Source organism: Artemia franciscana, chromosome 19 (assembly GCF_032884065.1).
Source record: "Artemia franciscana chromosome 19, ASM3288406v1, whole genome shotgun sequence".
NCBI lineage: Eukaryota > Metazoa > Arthropoda > Branchiopoda > Anostraca > Artemiidae > Artemia > Artemia franciscana.
Window position 1 is genome coordinate 29,139,924 of NC_088881.1, and position 17,830 is coordinate 29,157,753.

General features: G+C 33.9%; 1 protein-coding gene across 1 annotated transcript in view; it reads right to left on the reverse strand.

Moving 5' to 3' along the window:
* LOC136039527 (serine/threonine-protein kinase SMG1-like) overlaps window positions 1–17,830 on the reverse strand; it is a gene marked incomplete in the record, with an annotated part of 282,681 nt that overhangs the window by 46,470 nt on the left and 218,381 nt on the right. The window contains 2 exon segments of the mRNA XM_065723331.1: window positions 14,103–14,280; window positions 17,432–17,598. Of these exon segments, the coding sequence (XP_065579403.1) occupies window positions 14,103–14,280; window positions 17,432–17,598 (345 nt within the window).

Consider the following 17,830-nt stretch of genomic DNA (forward strand, 5'->3'; position numbering starts at 1 on the left):
GCAAAACCGGGACAGACAGACAAACCGACAGAATTTGCGATCGCTATATGTCACTTGGTTAATACCAAGTGCCATAAAAACTGAAACGTAAAAAATTGCAACAATCTACAATTTTTATTAACGTAACGACTTGAAAAAATACAAGGGACAATGCCCATATTTTTCATTCCTGTCGCGCAATAAGTGGGGTAGAAAAGTAGTAATGCTACTTGGCAGTTTTCAAATTTGTTGGCAGATTTTGTCTGAAAATACCCTTTTTACATATAAAAATACTTCTTGCTCAAATACAAGTTGTGCTGCTAAAGTATCGGCAGCTTTTGGAATCCTGTCAATTCTGCTACTGGCAGCTTTGGAACTTTTTCCATACATGGCTGATTCCCCCCCCCCTCTGAAAAATCAAAATCTTACATACTATCTTGCCGGAAAATTATGCTGATTTATATAACTATTATTGTTTCTGTTCTTCTGTTTAAAGTCCAAGAACACAGAAACAGATTCTTAAGAAAAGGACAAATATTACTTTGTCCTCTACTAATTCTCTCCGAACAAAGCCTTCCCTGGTCTTAGAGTTTCCTATTTTCTAAATGTCAAACGGTCTTAGAATATCCCGCAGTCTCTTGATAAAACAAGAGAGCGAATGGATTCAATTCCTTAGAATATATGCCTAGTTCCTTAGTAGAAAGCCCATCTGCTTCGCTGTAAGACTTTATTTTGTTATTAAACTGAATAAGCAAAAATTCGAAAGAGACAAAAGAGATTAAAGCCTGATCTCTTTGTCAGATGTGAAACTGAGTAAATAGAAAATTTGAAAGTTGAAATATTTATGAGTTTTATCAAACATTTCTGGATGCTAAGTGACTTACAAGCTGAAATTCAGATTATAAATATCTCAAAAAGACATACCATTAACAATTATTATAAACTTAAAAAGAACTGATGAAACCTGAAACATCACTTTGTTAATAAGTTGAATGAGAAAAAAAAATTGAAGAGTGATACAGGGTATAATACGTAAAAGCCAAAAAAAGATAGAACATCATGGGACAAGCATTCTAAAAAAAAAACGATAAGCAATGAAAAAAAATCATTTTCTCATTAAATTGAACAAGGCAAAAATAGAAAAAGAGACATGAATCCTGATACGTAAATGCCTAAAAAGTATAAAACATCATGGAAACTACTGTAAAACGGAAAAAGACCGAAAAAAGTTTTTTTTTTTTTTTTATTAAACTGAATAAGAAAAAAATCTTATTAAACTGAATAATGCCAAAATCTGAGAAAAGAAAAGATGCGGAGCCAGATTTTCGATACCACAACAGATAAAGCGTCACGGGAAAACCGTTTAAAAAAATAAATAAAAAAAATAGTACAATGAAGAATTATTTTCTTGTTAATTAAATAAGGCAGATTTTAGGAAAAAAAAAGAGACACGGAACCTGACATGTAAATGCACAAAAACACAGATTACAACAGAAAAAACATTGTAAAAAGTAAAAAAAAAAAACATAGAAGAAACATGAAAAATTATTTTCCTATCAACAGTTCGTGGCAACGAACTGTAAGTAAGGAGCCACTCAACCCAATAGCACCCGAAACTGAATAAAATACATTTTAATTTCAATTAATACATCACAAAAATGGCCTCTTGTGTGGATAAAAACTACATAAATTTAACAACTTTAATATTACCCATAAAACGTTATGAGCCCGAGAAATTATTCCTGATTTTCGAAAAAAAGGAGGAAATACCTCCAAAAAGTAGAGTGATCTTATTAAAAATCACACAATAAGATCAATAAACCCCCTGTTGAAAAGTTGTCAAGCTCGTCTGTTCAAAAATGTGGAATTTTGATTTCTTCTTTTTGTTTTTTTTTTTTGTGAAAGGTAAGATCACGGATGTGTGTTTAATTGCTTATGGTTTCTTTCCCAGGGGTGATCGTATCGCATGAATGGTACGGGAAGATTGGAGAGGGTTCATTCAAACAGAAATAGAAAGTCATAACTTCCCATTACAGGTGAACAGAAAATATAAAAATTGGGGGGGGGGCAACTAACTAGGATGAATTTTCCAAGTAAAACGTAAATAGGAGGGGGCTGTAAGTTATGCAATTTGCTTATTGTTTACATTTAGTATTTGTTATTGGCAAATATACGAGCATTTTTCGAGGGGGAACTTTCCAGGGTGAGGGGAAAAATTCCGGAGAAGAATCTCCACGGAGGGGGGAATTCCCGACAATGATTTGAAAAACGATCAGAAACTAAATAGAAAACAGGTTTTTTCAACTAAAAGTAAGGAGCTATATAAAACTTATAATTAACAGAATTTATTCCGTATATGCGGAGGGCTTCCCCTTTCTCAATTCTCGCTCTTTAAGCTAAAGTTTTGCTTTTTGGCCCAATCCTTTAGCAATGAATCCTGAAACACAAGGGCTGTTTAATAGGAATAAAAAGCTTTTCTAAAACACTAAAAAATTTGAAAGAACGGGTGAGGATTCGGAAAGGAGCAGCTTCCCTTACATACGGATAAATTCTGTTTGTTTCAAGTTTTAATATTGATCCTTCGTTTTAGTTGGAAAAAACTTTTTTTTTTACTTTAATTTTAAACTGAATAAGCCAGGAATTCAAGAAAAAGATACGGAGCCTGATCTCTTCGTCACATGTAAAACCGAATAAATAAAAATATAAAGGTTTAAATATTTAGAAAATTTATCAAACATCAGAGCATTGGAAATAACTTAAAAACTAATGTAAACGAGATGACTTGGTGATGAAGTAAATATAATAAATGCCCAGAGTGATAGAGCATCATAAAATTATTAATATTCTTATTTTTATGTAATATTCTTATGGAAACAAACTCTTAACACTCTATTAAGCATTTTTATCTTCAAGGTAAAATTATTTATCCAATTTACCCCAAAGATTTTAGCATTCGATATTGAATTTTTTTTTTTGCTCAATGTTTGGTATATCCTTTTTTTAGTCTCTTAGTAGAAAGTTAAGTTAGAAAGCAGAAAGTAAACGGAAAATCAAACACTTCGATGCTAAAATCTCCAAAGATTAGGAAAATTATATTACATTCATTATATTACACAATATAATAAAATATATTATATAATATTAGACAAAGAAATTAGATCTAGTCTATTCAGTCTATGTGATACATTCTCGCAAATTTAAAAAAGTGTAATTAACAGGTTTAGCATGTGAAAGACTAAAATATTAAAATTAGTAGCACCTCTTGCGTGTAAGATTCAGGGGTGTATTTTCCTATGGAAAAAAGGAGGGGTGCAACTACTACCTGACCTCCTCCCAGCCGAAATAAAGTTCCTTCAATTTTTTAAAAACTAAGATAAGCCAACATAATTCAGGCATCCACGGAAACGGTCGGTTTTCTTTAGCATATCTGCCTTTATGGTATTGTATGGCTCATTTTGAGTTTTCACTGGTCATTTTCACTTGATTTGAGAAAATAGGCTCTAACTTTGCCCTCCACCCAGGACTTTGACGAAATTAAGCTGATAAGATCTGCACAAATTTCTCTCCAAGTCACAATCGTTGAAATTTCCAAAATAAAATTTCTAAATACAAAACCTTAGGAAACATAAAAAGTCAAAATTTCAATGACGGTGAAATACAGGCAAATTTGAAAAATAGAATCAACCAACTCGGCTTCGGAGCTACTCATATCGTCGCTGCTGCACTAAAGATTGTATCTTACACTTTCATACTTCTGAGGTAATTGCGAAAAACCCTTTGCTAAGTTGTTGTCAAAGGGACAATCAGCAGAGTAATATAGATGAGGAGGATCCAAATACAATTAAATATAAATTTGTCCTATGATTCTCCATTTCAGAACACTTTGACAATCGCTTTTTGACAATTATTTCAGAAGTTTGAAAATGTAAGATGCAGCCTTTAGCCGTAACATCAGCATATTAATATTTATACCAAACAGAAAATAGATTAATAGAAGTGGATCGATTTCTCTGCTATGATTCTCCCTAATCAAAACAGAGTAATTGACATTCCAAAATAGCGTTAACTTGACTAAAATAATTTTGGGCCATAAATGGTAAACAAGAGTTTTTGAGCTTGCTAATTACTAATGTGAATCTAATATTGCAATATAAGCGTCAAAAATCTAACAATTTGATGAATATTCTGAAAATGATAGAAGTCCCCCCCCCCTGGCATGGGGAAAACTTTTGAGCCTTTTTAAAAATTCAGGAAAATACCACTGGAATTTCTATTATTTGTCAAAGTTTTCGGTTCACTATGTACCCCTTACACCCAACCCTGAAAGAGTGCCTTGTAGAAGTAACTCTGATTTCTCAGTTATTCAAAAGCTAGAGCGACGTATGACAATTTTGACAAAGGCCTTACATTGATATCCTTAAACTATCAATATACCAAATATCGCTTCTCAAACTTTGTATAAAACGGTTCGTGGTAGCAAACAGTAAGTAAAGAGGCCCTTGAATTTGAATAACAATCTTATTTAAAGAATAATTTTTTTTAGCATAACGAGCGAAGGGTTGAAGGAGGGGCAGGCCTCTAATCCAAGGAATAAATTCTGTACTGTTTACATTTTAATGCTTCTCCAGGGACATTGGAAAAAACAGCTGGAAAAAACTAAGCTGAGAAAAAAGAATTGCTGAAGTAGTTACATGCATTATTCTTTTTCTTATCCAACTTCAGTTCCAGCAAATAATATATCATTTACACAAAACAATTTTACTAAAAGCTTCTCACGATTATGCAAATAGCCCAATTTGATTTCCCTCCAGTTGTCTCTCTTCAAATACAAAACAGCATTTAAATCTATAGGTTTGACTTTTTCTGAGGTTCATACCATCCGATATCCCAGTGCATTTGCGATGGAAGACCGATAAAAGGCTATTACTGTTATTAAATTTGAAAGCAAGCATGTCTACCAGAAGAGACATTGGATCCCAACAAGTTTTTGTGAGTAACAAGAGTTAAAACCCTAGTTGCGTTCTTTGCCGTCTGGATGCAACCACACCACTACGGAGGGAAGGAAGTCTCCAAACTCTTATCAACAGGAGATGAAGGGATGTTCAGATCTTCACCAAACTTGGTTTAAAGTAGGAGTAGGCTGGCTGTCCTAATTGTTGCTTTTCTCCCTAACCCCTCTGGGGTACTGCCTTGGAGCCACCTTTATGGTACGAAAACGCATTGTATTTTAGGTGGCTCTAAATAAAGACTGGAAACCAGGTGAGGCCACGATATATGTAGGGTATATTACTATTATGCAACCAAACGGGCACTCAAAGAACTAAGGTAAGTTTTTCTTTTTTTGCTTGTTTTTTTTTTTATTCAAAACTTCTACCTAGCTGAAACGTGCTTCCAAACATCTTGATGTATCGAACGCATCGACAATCTTGGTGGTCGATTAAATGTTGCATCTTGGTAGAAGTCATTGTCATATTTAAAGTAAAAGTAAGTAAATAAAAAGTATGAGTAAGTAAAAGTAAGTAATTAAAAATTAAGTAAGTGAATAAAAAATAAGAAGCAAGAAAGTAAGCAAATAAAAGGCAAGGTAATAAGTACGTAGGCACAGTTGTAAGTGATTTTATTGTTCTTTTTTCTAGATATTTACTTTCGGATCCTAAGTTTAAGTGCAGCACGTTTACCAGTTACAAAGGCATTCCCCTACGAAGGTACCAGACCTTTGTAGGGGGAAAGTTCTCCTTTATTCTTTGTACCAGAATGCATTGCCAGACGTAAATAAAACTTGGCGGTATGTAAGAGCTAATATCCTACTTGTGATATTTTGGGGTCTAGAGTCACTCCTACTTCTGTGGGTAATAAGAGAGGAGGGAGGGGGCTGAATTTGGCTTGCTACTATATCCATCAAAAAACTTTGTTGAAGGGAGCAAGCCCTAAGAAAAAATAACAATATCGCTTAAATAAGGCTAATAAGCTTTTCATAACAAGAATGAAGAATAGCAGAGACTTCTCTTCAACTCAAAATTTCTCTCTAACTTAGAGATCTCTTTGGAATTTGCGGACATTATACATTTGAAGATTAAAATATTGCGTCTAATTAGTTTTTGAAAGTTAAAATTGGGGGAGGAATGATAACCTCAGCTGGTAAATGGTTCCATACATACATAATACGTTTTCGCAAAGTCCACTGCCCAATATCTTTATGAAATGGCAAGATTCGATTTAAAAAATCTTGACCCGCACGGGGGTTTGGTTAAAGCAGTGGTTCCCAACCGGTGGTACGCGTACCCCAGGGGGTACGCGAAACCCTCGCAGGGGGTACGCGAAGGTCCCAAAATTAATTTAGTCTACATCTTTAAAACTTGTTTCTGACTCAGTTCCAACATTTCCCTCAAAATCAGATAACATAACCCATTGTACGTAATTTCAGGCTCATTTTCAAAACTTTCGCTTTCAGTAACCCGCTAATTTTTCTCCATAGCCGTAAGGTCTCGATGCTAATTTTTCTCCATAGCCGTAAGGTCTCGATTTAAACTCAGCGAGTTCAGTATCTTGTCATCTGTTGAAACATGAAGTTCGTGAATTGTGGTTGCAAACAAAGATGGATAGATTCCTGATCAGGAATAACAAGAAGCCAAATGATGGTACCCAAAACTCTGAACCTGCACCTAAGAAGAAGAAATATGACGAATCATCGGTCAAAGTAAATCGATATTTGTCAGAATACCTAGGGCTCGGATTTAGTGCGACAAAGTCTGATCCAGTGAATGCACAGTGCGTTCTTTGTGGTCAAGTCTTGGCCAACAGTTCCATGAAACCTGCGCATATGAACCGGCATCTCAGTACTGTGCACCCTTCTCATGTCGGTAAGCCCATAGAGTTTTTCAAGCGTAAACAAGAAGCATTCGCTAGTAACTGTTTGGAAATTGCAAAAGTGGCATCAGTTTCTTCAAAGGCTCTCCGGGCTTCGTATGCTGTTTCATATTTAGTTGCGAAACAGAAAAAACCGCACACCATCGCCGAATGTCTGATATTACCAGCACTAGTGAAAGTCAGTGAAATAACGTTTGACACGAAAACTGCTACTGCCCTTCAGTCTATACCTGTGTCGAACAATACCATTTCAAGAAGGATAGAAGACATTGCAAGCGATATTGTCATGCAGGTTATTGAGCAAATAAAGTTGACGAAGATGTTTGCGTTACAGCTTGACGAAAGCATGGATGTGTCAGGTGAAGCCCAGGTGATCGTCTTTGTTCGATATCAAGATTGTTCTGACATAAGAGAAAATATTCTGTTTTGTCAAAACCTACAGTCAAGAACAACAGGAGAAGAACTATTCAAGGTGATTGACAAATTCTTTGCAGAAGGGGGCATCTTGTGGGACTGGTGTCTATCAGTTTGCAGTGATGGAGCTGCCGCCCTAACAGGGAAGAATAATGGGCTCATGGCCTGGATAAGGAAGAAAAATCCAAAGGTGAAGTGGTTGCACTGCATCATTCACAGGCAAGCTCTTGCATCGAAAAGGATGAACGCACATCTGCACGAGACCCTCAACGAGGCTGTAAAAGTGATCAACTTCATCAAAGCCCGACCACTGAACTCAAGAATGTTCAAGTTGCTGTGCCAAGAGATGGGTTCAGAACATCAACATTTACTTCTGCACACAGAAGTTCGCTGGTTGTCTTGTGGGAAGATTTTAAACAGACTTTTCGAGCTTTGACAAGAAGTTCATATGTTTCTTCTGGAGCAAAAATCTGCATTCAGTTCACTTTTTGAAAACCAGGACTGGGTCTGCAGGCTGGCCTATCTTGCGGATATTTTCGATAAACTGAATGACTTGAATCTGTCAATGCAAGGTTTCCGGATGGACGAACTCTCCCTGAATTCGGAGATGTGTGCTTTTATCAAGAAATTGGAGTTCTGGCTTAAAAAGGTTCAAAGAAACAGCGTTAGTGTCTTCCCGACCCTTGACAAGTTTGCGGACGATAGTGAAATTGATAACCTCAACACAATCTGTGATTGTATTTGGGAGCATCTGACAAAGTTGCAAGATGAACTTGTGTCATATTTCCCATCGATTATGAACCAAGATAGAACGCAGGATTGGATCCAAAATCCATTTGTTGAAGACGTGACCTCAAGCTCCAGTCTTAGTGACAAGCTTACAGAGAATCTGATCGAACTTGCCAGTGATTGCGCCTTAGAACTGAAATTCCAAAATGTAACTGTTTCCCAGTTTTGGCTGGAGGTGAAAGGAGAATACAAGGAACTAAGTGAAATCGCCATGTCTGCTTTGTTACCATTCGGATCCACTTACCTTTGTGAAGTGTCATTTTCGGCAATGTCATTGATCAAAACCAAACACAGAAACAGACTGAGTGTACAAAATGACCTTATAATTGCCGTTAGTGACATCAAGCCAAGATTTGATAATATTTTAGCAAAAAAGCAGCCTCAAGTTTCTCATTGATTTTGTACGTACATTTAAGCACTGTCATATTGGACAATAAATCTCGTGTTTTTGAAAATCTGATTTTAGTAGTTAAGAAAAAAGTAAAACAACGATTCTCAAGAAAGGGGTACGCAAACTTTTTGGGCCTTGACTAGGGGTACGCGGACCAAAAAAGGTTGGGAACCACTGGGTTAAAGTACCTGCACCTGCAAGTACATCGTAATTTCCATGAGATGTCTTGTAAGTTTCGATCAAATCGCCACTTATGAATCTGTATACAAGGGTTTAGAGGCTAAGGCGCCGGTGGCACCCTTGATAGGGGAGGTTGCTGAGGCTGGGCGAAAACTTAGTTATCCTTCGTTAGACTCTCTCAAGAGCATCACGATCCTTGCTGCATAGAATTAAGTTAAAAAGACAATTTTTTTCAACTGAAAATATGGAGCAACATTCAAACTTAAAACAAACAGAAATTATTACGTATATGAGGGGGGTTGCTTCTTCTCAACACCTCGCTCTTTACGCTAAAGTTACTACGCCATGTACTTTTAAAACAATTTTCTTATTTTTCTAATTAAAAAACCTTGTCTTTCAGGAGTCGTTTATAAAAAATAGGAAATTTTTTTTAACTTTAGCGCAAAGAGCGATGTGTTGAGGAGCAACTGCCTCCTCATATACGTAATAATTTCTGTTCGATTTAAGTTTTAATGTTACTCCTTACTTTCAGTTGAAAAAAAATGTTTTTATTTAATTTTCGGTCGTCTTTTAAATAATAACAGAAAATCTGACTCTACCTCCCCGGAAAAATCCCTTCTACCCATGGATACATTCTCTAAACAATTCAACCCTGGTGAAATTTTAATCCGGGCCATTGCTCTTAACATCTCTACGCTTTCTCTTTGCCGATTCTCCGAGTCAGCAAAGAGAAAGCAAGACATACAAAGAATTTCATATAGGAATTCCGGCATCTTCCCCCAGCGTAAAATTTTCCTGAAAAATCCACCCCCAGGAAACTTCCATCCCCATAGAAGATTTTCCCCGTGTAAAATTCCCTTGCCATTTGAAAAATGTATGCATACTCCCCAATAACAAATACTATACGTAAACAATGAGTAAATTTTATATAACTTTCAGAACTATCAGCAGGGGCAGTGGGGGTCATGACATCTCCAAGGTCATTGTTTTTTCTGCCTTTCAACTATGCTGAACAAAATAGCAATTTCGAAATATTGATCAGACGATTCTGAGAAAAAAGCATCGGAGGGGGCCTAATTTCCCTCCAATGTTTTGGTCGCTCAAAAAGATTACTAGAACTCTTTTCTGTTCAAATGAACCCTCTCTCGATATTCTGGGACCACTGAGTCGATATGATACCCCCTAGAGAAAAAACGAAAAGAAAAAACAAATAAACACACATCCGTAATCTTTCTTCTGGCAAAAAATACAAAATTCCACAATTTTGCCGATAAAGGCTTTAAAACTCTACAGTAGGGTTCTGTGATATGCTGTACCTGATAGTGTGATTTTCATTAAGATTCTATCACTTTTAAGGGATGTTATCTCCTTTTTCATAAATCAGGCAAATTTTCTCAGGTTCGTAGCCTTTGATGGGTAAGACTAAACTTAACGAAACTTATATTTACTGAAATCAGAATAATAAGCCGATTCTTTTGATATATCTATTAGTATCAAAATTGAGTTTTTAGAGCTTGGTTACTATTGACCCAGGTCACTCCTTACTTACAGTTCATTACCCATTACTGTTTGAAAGGTACCGGAGAGTAAGTGCTTGTCAACGGGATATCTGTTAGTAGGGCGTTTGGATGTACAAACTTTGCTGAAACTAGGAGTAGGCCATTGCCCTACTGATTGTTTTTCACGGTACGAGACGTCTTTGCACAGACCCGATTGGACCTCTTTAGGGAGGAGGAGGTTTAAAAATTCTTGCCATTAGAGAATCCACCATAAGAAGTTGTTTTGTCAAAACAAAATTTGGTAGAATGTAGCAGCTAATATCAAGAACAAAAATATACAGTTTAACTCTTAAGGGGGACAAGTAATCAACAAATGGCAAGAAATCGAAATCCTGACAGCTGTTGCTGATCATTTACACTTTTCATTTTCCTTCATTTCCTTGATCTTCCAGCCTAAGCTCTTCCAACAAGAGCTTGAAAAAAAATATAATCTGCTTAGGACAAAAGAAGATAATCACTTTCCCTAATAGACAGTAAGCTTTTTCTAAGGCAAGAGATTTAAAATTAGTACAAGAAATCTTCGCGGTAAACCTAAGCTTGGGAATTAAGTAATAACAATAATAACTAAAAAGAAAAGACTAAATTATCATGTAATTTACGATTCAAATGTATTAAGATAATATTTTACATGATTTATACATGCATCAGCATATTTATTTGCGTGTCTTATTCGTATCTTACACGTCAAGACAGTAAGTATTTTAACCGCAGTTTAAGTATATACCAGAAGCGAAATCTTTTATACGTCAGAGCTATAGTTTCAGTTGCTAGTTGTTTTTCATCGGAAACATTTGTCATTGCGCTTGCGCGAAGGCAGAGTCAAGAATCTTGTGTGGTTTTAGATCTGTGTCAAAAATTTCAATGGGGAGTATAGGACTTTTCGCTACTGTATACCTTTAATGTGATTTTAACTAATTAGAAAAGCACATATAACTAAGGTCATTGTACATACAAAATTGTAGCAATTGTCTATGTGTGTACTCTCTGTGACCCTATGTTGTTCAGTAACATGAGAATTCAGTTTTATCCTAATAGACACGTCAGAACTTTTCCTGAGAGCGATATTATCCAACCACACCTATTTTTTTTCGCTATAACTAACGGCCGAATAAAATTTGAGCTGATACAATTTCATTAACTGAACTATGGGGCGTTTGAAAAGAACCAAGTTTTTTCTTTGTGCTATCCTTGGAATGAGGTTTCGAGCAGAAGGACAATTCCTTTCTCAGTTTGCGATTTTCTTTCGTCCAAACTAGCTATATGACCAACACACTGTACGCGGAGTAATTAGTAACTGTTTTCTATCATAATAACAAAATTTATCTATCTATCAGAATACCAATCACATCTATTGAAAAAAGCGAATGTTATATACTGAGTGATTACGTAAGGACTTCACATACTACGACCTAAAAGCTAAATTATCTTATTCCATAGGAAAAATTAGTTTTGGAAATTTTCTACCATTTCGTATAATTTTTCGGGTCCTTGGAAGGGTCTAAGTGATGGCCCTCTTCGACCCTCTATTGTCCAGCATCAAGACCCTAAGTTTTATCCTGATTGACTCGTCAGCACTTTTCTGATAGCGATGTTATTCTATCCCACTTAATTATTTTCATTAATGGCGGAAAAGGAATTAAGCTATAAAATTTTATTTAAAATAGAAATATTTAGCATTTAAAATCTTTAATAGCGCTTTTGTTGAAACATGTTTCGAGCAGAAAAACAAGTTGCCTCTCTGGTCACGTTTTTCTTCCTTTCACTTCCTAACTTGCTACATGACTAACCTACTGAGCAAAAACCACTTATTAACTGCTATTTATCAAAATAACATAACATACCAGAATAACAATCTAATCTATAATACAATTTTGGAGATTACCTTAGGGCTTCATATTTTCTTACCTCTAAACTTACTACGTGACCAACACCCTAGGCGAGGAGAACTTATTAACAGCTATCTATCATAAGAGCACAATCTATCTATCAGAATTAAATAAAAAAACTAGTTTTTTTTTTTTTTTAACTGAAAGAAAGGAGCGACATTGAAACTTGAAACAAACAGAAATTACTCCGTGTATGAAAGGGGCTGTTCCCTCCTCAACACCCCGCTCTTTACGCTAAAGTTTGACTCTTTCTCTCAATCCTACTTTATTAAACAGAAAAACAACTTTAGCGTAAAGAGCGGGGCGTTGAGAAGGGAACAGCCCCTTTCATACACGGAGTAATTTCTGTTCATTTTAAGTTTTAATGTCGCTCCTTACTTTCAGTTTTAAAAAACTAGTTTTTTTATTTAATTTCTGAACGTTTTTGAATTAATGCATGTTTGATTTTGGCTCTCCGCACATAAGTTATTAAAATGAAATTTGCTTTTGGCTAATTGAAATTCTTTTTTTTTGGCTAAATGGCTTTCTCCCCCCCCCCCCCAACTCCTCCAAAGAGAGCAGATCAGTTCTGGTTATGTCAATCCCCTATCTAGGACTTGTGCTTATTTTTAATACCAAGTTTCATCCCGATCCCTCCACTCTAAGCATTTTCCAAGAGTTTAGGTTCCCCCCCCCCCCAACATCCCCTTCACCGGATAAGGTTGACATTTATTATAAGAGCTCTGAGACATGATGTCCTTCCAAACATCAAATTTCATTAAGATCTGATCACTCCTTCGTAAGTTAAAAATACCTCGTTTTTCTAATTTTTCAGAATTAACCCCCCACTCCCCCAATGAGAGCGGATCCGTCCTGGTTATGTCAATCACGTCGCTAGGAGTTGTGCTTATTTTTCCCACAAAGTTTCATCCTGATCCCTCCACTCTAAGCGTTTTCCAAGATTTTAGACTCCCCCTTCAATTCCCCCCAATGTCACCAGATCCATTCAGAATTTAAAATAAGATCTCTGAGACACGATATCGTTACAAACTTCAAATTTCATTAAGGTCCGATCACTCCTTCGTAAGTTAAAAATACCTCATTTTTCTAATTTGTTCAGAATTAACTCCCTCCCCCCCAACTCCCCCAAAGAGAGCGGATCCGTGCCGGTTATTTCAATCACGTATCTACACGTATCTAGGACTTGTGCTTATTTTCCCCACTAAGTTTCATCCTGATCCCTCCACTCTAAGCGTTTTCCAAGATTTTAGGTTCCCTCCCTCAATTCCCCCCAATGTCATCGGATCCAGTCGGGATTTAAAATAAGAGCTCTGAGACAAAATTTCCTTCCAAACTATAAATTTCATTAAGATCCGATAACTCCTTCGTAAGTTACAAATACCTCATTTTTTCTATTTTCTTCGAATTAACCGAATTTTCTTCAATTAACCGAATTTTCGAATTTTCTTCAAATCGGGAAAACGACTATTTCTAATTTAATCTGGTCGGGTCCCTGATACGCCTGCATAGTTTCATCGTCCTAGCTTGCCTGGAAGTGCCTGAAGTAGCAAAACCGGGACAGACAGACAGACAGACCGACAGAATTTGCGATCGCTATATGTCACTTGGTTAATACCAAGTGCCATAAAAAAAGAACACGCACCCGTGATCGGTCGTCTGGCAAAAAATACGAAGTTCCACATTTTTGTAGATAGGAGCTTGAAACTTTTACATTCGGGTTCTCTGATACACTGAATGCGATGATGTGATTTTCGTTAATGTGATATTCTATGACTTTTAGGGGGTGTTTTCCCCCTATTTTCCAAAATAAGGCTCGTAACTTTTGATGACTAAAACTAAATTTGATGAAACTTATATATTTAAAATCAGCATAAAAATGTGATTCTGTTGATGTATCTTTTAGTATCAAAATTCCGTTTTTTAGAGTTTCGTTTACTATTGAGCCGGGTCGCTCCTTACTAAAGTTCGTTACCACGAACTGTACGATAACAATCTTATCTTTAAAAAGCACAATTACTGGATTATTGGAGGAATTACCTTAGGGCTTCATATTTTCTTACTTCCACTTCTAAAGTTGCTACGTGTCCAACACCATGAGCAAGGAGCGAGCTGGACATTGCTTTAGTACCACCACTTGCATCTTCAATGACAGCCTGGGAAATTTGATCAAAAGAGATGGTGCTATCAGCTCCAACCTCCCGTTTGCCAATAAACTCTATAAGTTAGAATTTACTTGAAACTGAATGAACTAAGAAAGTGTAGCATAAAACATATTTAAGTTTAAACATTCACTTAAACTTTGTTTTTCTGGTCTGCTTAAACTAACAGCATTGCCAAGACGCATCGTAGCTTAGAAATTTAGTTATATTGCGGAGCAACATTATTACTTTTTTTTTATCAGGAGCCTCTTCCTCTTTAATTTTGACATAAAAAATCAAAGTGAAAAGAAAAAAGAAGCTACGAGCAAGTATTTAAAGGTTTTCTAGGAAAAAACATAAACAGAAAGCGTTTTTCATTCTAGTCAACAAAATAATGAAGAAGAAAGGAAATTTAAATGACTAAGACAAGCAAAAAACAAGCAAACCTAAAATTCAAGAACAAAACAAAAAGCAAGACCAAAAATACCAAATATATAAAACCGAAAATATAAGAGATCTTCTTACAGATCATGTAATGTCTAGTTTGTAAAAAACATGACATTATGTCTTCCGCCCCTGACATCGAAATTCTTTATCTTTCCCTCTCTAGGAGAAATTTCTCAAAGGGTAATTCTGGAAATAGAAAAATCCCGAATTTTTTTTAATTTTGATTTTTACTCATTTTCTTTTCCCGGGTTGTGAGAGGAGTCCCAAAAAAACATCAAACATTTGTTTAAATGCATTTTTGTTATTTTTGTTATTTTTGTGCGAGTCGGGAAAAAATTTCGGGGAAGAGGTTAAACGGGGTACGATACGACCAGGTTGTTACAGACTTGACCAAAACTGAAGAGACAATTCTTGCATCTATTGGCTAGAATGCACAAAGAAAAAAGGGCCGCAATTCTATTTCACGGCAAGTTTATCGTCCAAAGAAATAAATTATGGTTCACAAAAAAAAATCTAGTGAGAAAATGAAGGATGAAAAAAATTAGCGATTTTCTTCTTCTTTTAAAATAGCTAGATGTATGCGTTTAGCGCAATTATTTCCAAAATAAGGTCGATTACCATTTCATGTTTTGTTAGCGATGAAACATGAAACATTATTATGTTACTAAGTCCAGTAAGACAACAATTTGAAAATTTGAAAACAGTTTGAGATGCATGTGTTTAGCGCAATTTTGTTAAAAAAAAGTTGATTACCCTTTCATATTTAATTAGTATGATGGTAAATACGGAAAGAAACATGTCCAAAATAATACACTTTTGGGGCTTCGGATGTTTTGAGAAGTAATGTTTGATCGAACGTTGTTCAGTCTTAAGCAACGAAGAGATTTTGTAACATTCTTAGTTCTTAATACTTGATTTTTAACGTAAAGAGGTTTACTTTCTCCGGTAAAAAATTTGGATGTGGAGATTTCCTTGATCTCCTAAAAGTCAGATCTCAAAATTTCTTAATCTGGAACTACTAATTCAAGACAAAATGTGATAAAAGGTAAATATAGGCAAAGATTAATTCATTCTTACCGGTAGTTAGTTTGAATATACACAGGAAAAAACATGCTAATTTAAGTCACTCATTTGATTTGGATAATGATAAACACGTATGCAACCAACATTCCCACAAAATTATACCACAAAAAAGTAATATATATATATATATATATATATATATATATATATATATATATATATATATATATATATATATATATATATATATATATATATATATATATATATATATATATATATATAATATAATATAAATACAATATATAATATATATAATAGAATATATAATAATATATAATATATATATATATATTATATATGTAATATATGCATTATATATAATATACATATAATATACATATATAATATATATATATATATATATATATATATATACGTATTATATATATAATTTAATATAATATAAATACAATATATAATATATATAATAGAATATATAATAATATATAATATATATATATATATTATATATGTAATATATGCATTATATATAATATACATATAATATACATATATAATATAATATATATATGTATATATATACGTATTATATATATATATATATATATATATATATATACATAAATATATATATATATATATAAATATATATATATATATATATATATATATATATATATATATATATATATATATATATTTATATATATATATATATATATATATATATATATATATATATATATATATATATATATATATATATATATATACGTATTATATATATATATATATATACATATATATATATATATATATATATATATATATATATATATATATATATATACGTATTATATATATATATATATATATATATACATAAATATATATATATATATATAAATATATATATATATATATATATATATATATATATATATATATATATATATATATATATATATATAATATATATATTTATATATATATATATATATATATATATATATATATATATATATATATATATATATATATATATATATATATATATATATATATATATATATATATATATATATAGTTAAAAAAGTCATTCAACTACTGGAATAATTTATAATTAAAAATATCCTGAAATATATTCCCTGTTGCCCAGCCACCACTGCAGTTTTGGCGCCTTTACCCCCCCCCCCCCACCCCCCTCTCCCGGAAATTTTTCTGCCGGTGTAGTCGGTGCTATTTGATCTATCTTTTATTTGTTTCTGATACACTTTAAGGTAATGACATTGTCTTCATACGTTTAAGCAACGACTATTAATATCAATACAACGGAATGAGGTAGTTTTTCAATTTTTAGTAAGGTATTAGAGTTGGATTCACTTGGTAATAGACAGGATCAAATTGTTTTTCCATCAATTACATATGAAAAAGTTAGAAGCTGTTATTTTCTAAGTCGCAGCCTTATCATGCAAGATAGACATTGTCTGTTTATATCTTTCGGGGCAAAGAATAAAGCTTTAGCTTGTATGGGCTACATTATACATTTTATAACAACCATTGGTCTTATATCAGGAAATATATCAAGCGATTATCCGGTAATATATTTCTCCGAAGCGTCAATACTTCACTCCAACACTTTTTTCGGTGAATCCAACCAAAATTTGATATAAGAGCTCACATTACCCTGGCAACTTAGATCCATTCCAACCTTCACAAGAAATGAATACTCACGGTTAAGATTAAAACCCATGTGTTCTGCAGCTTGGCAGGCAGAGTAGGTAGTAGCAATTGATGCAATACCAAATAACTGCCTTCGAAGCACTTCTAGTCCGTATTTCCTTATAGGAAATTCCAGCTCAGTAAACGTGTGACAAATTGGCTGAAGTCGAGATTTTTCTCTGAAAGAAAAGGTGGTTCTAATTATTCTAGCAGACAAATTTACCGCAAATATGGTAATATATCAATTACCATCATACTCTATATTTTATATTGCAAACATATTACTGTTATAACGAAATAACAACCTTTAGGTCTTTAAATTTAGTAAGTGCCTAAGGGCAGATTTTGGGTAGCTCAGAAAACAACCATGCTATACAAACAAGCTTTTAGATATTGATTTATAGCCGAAGT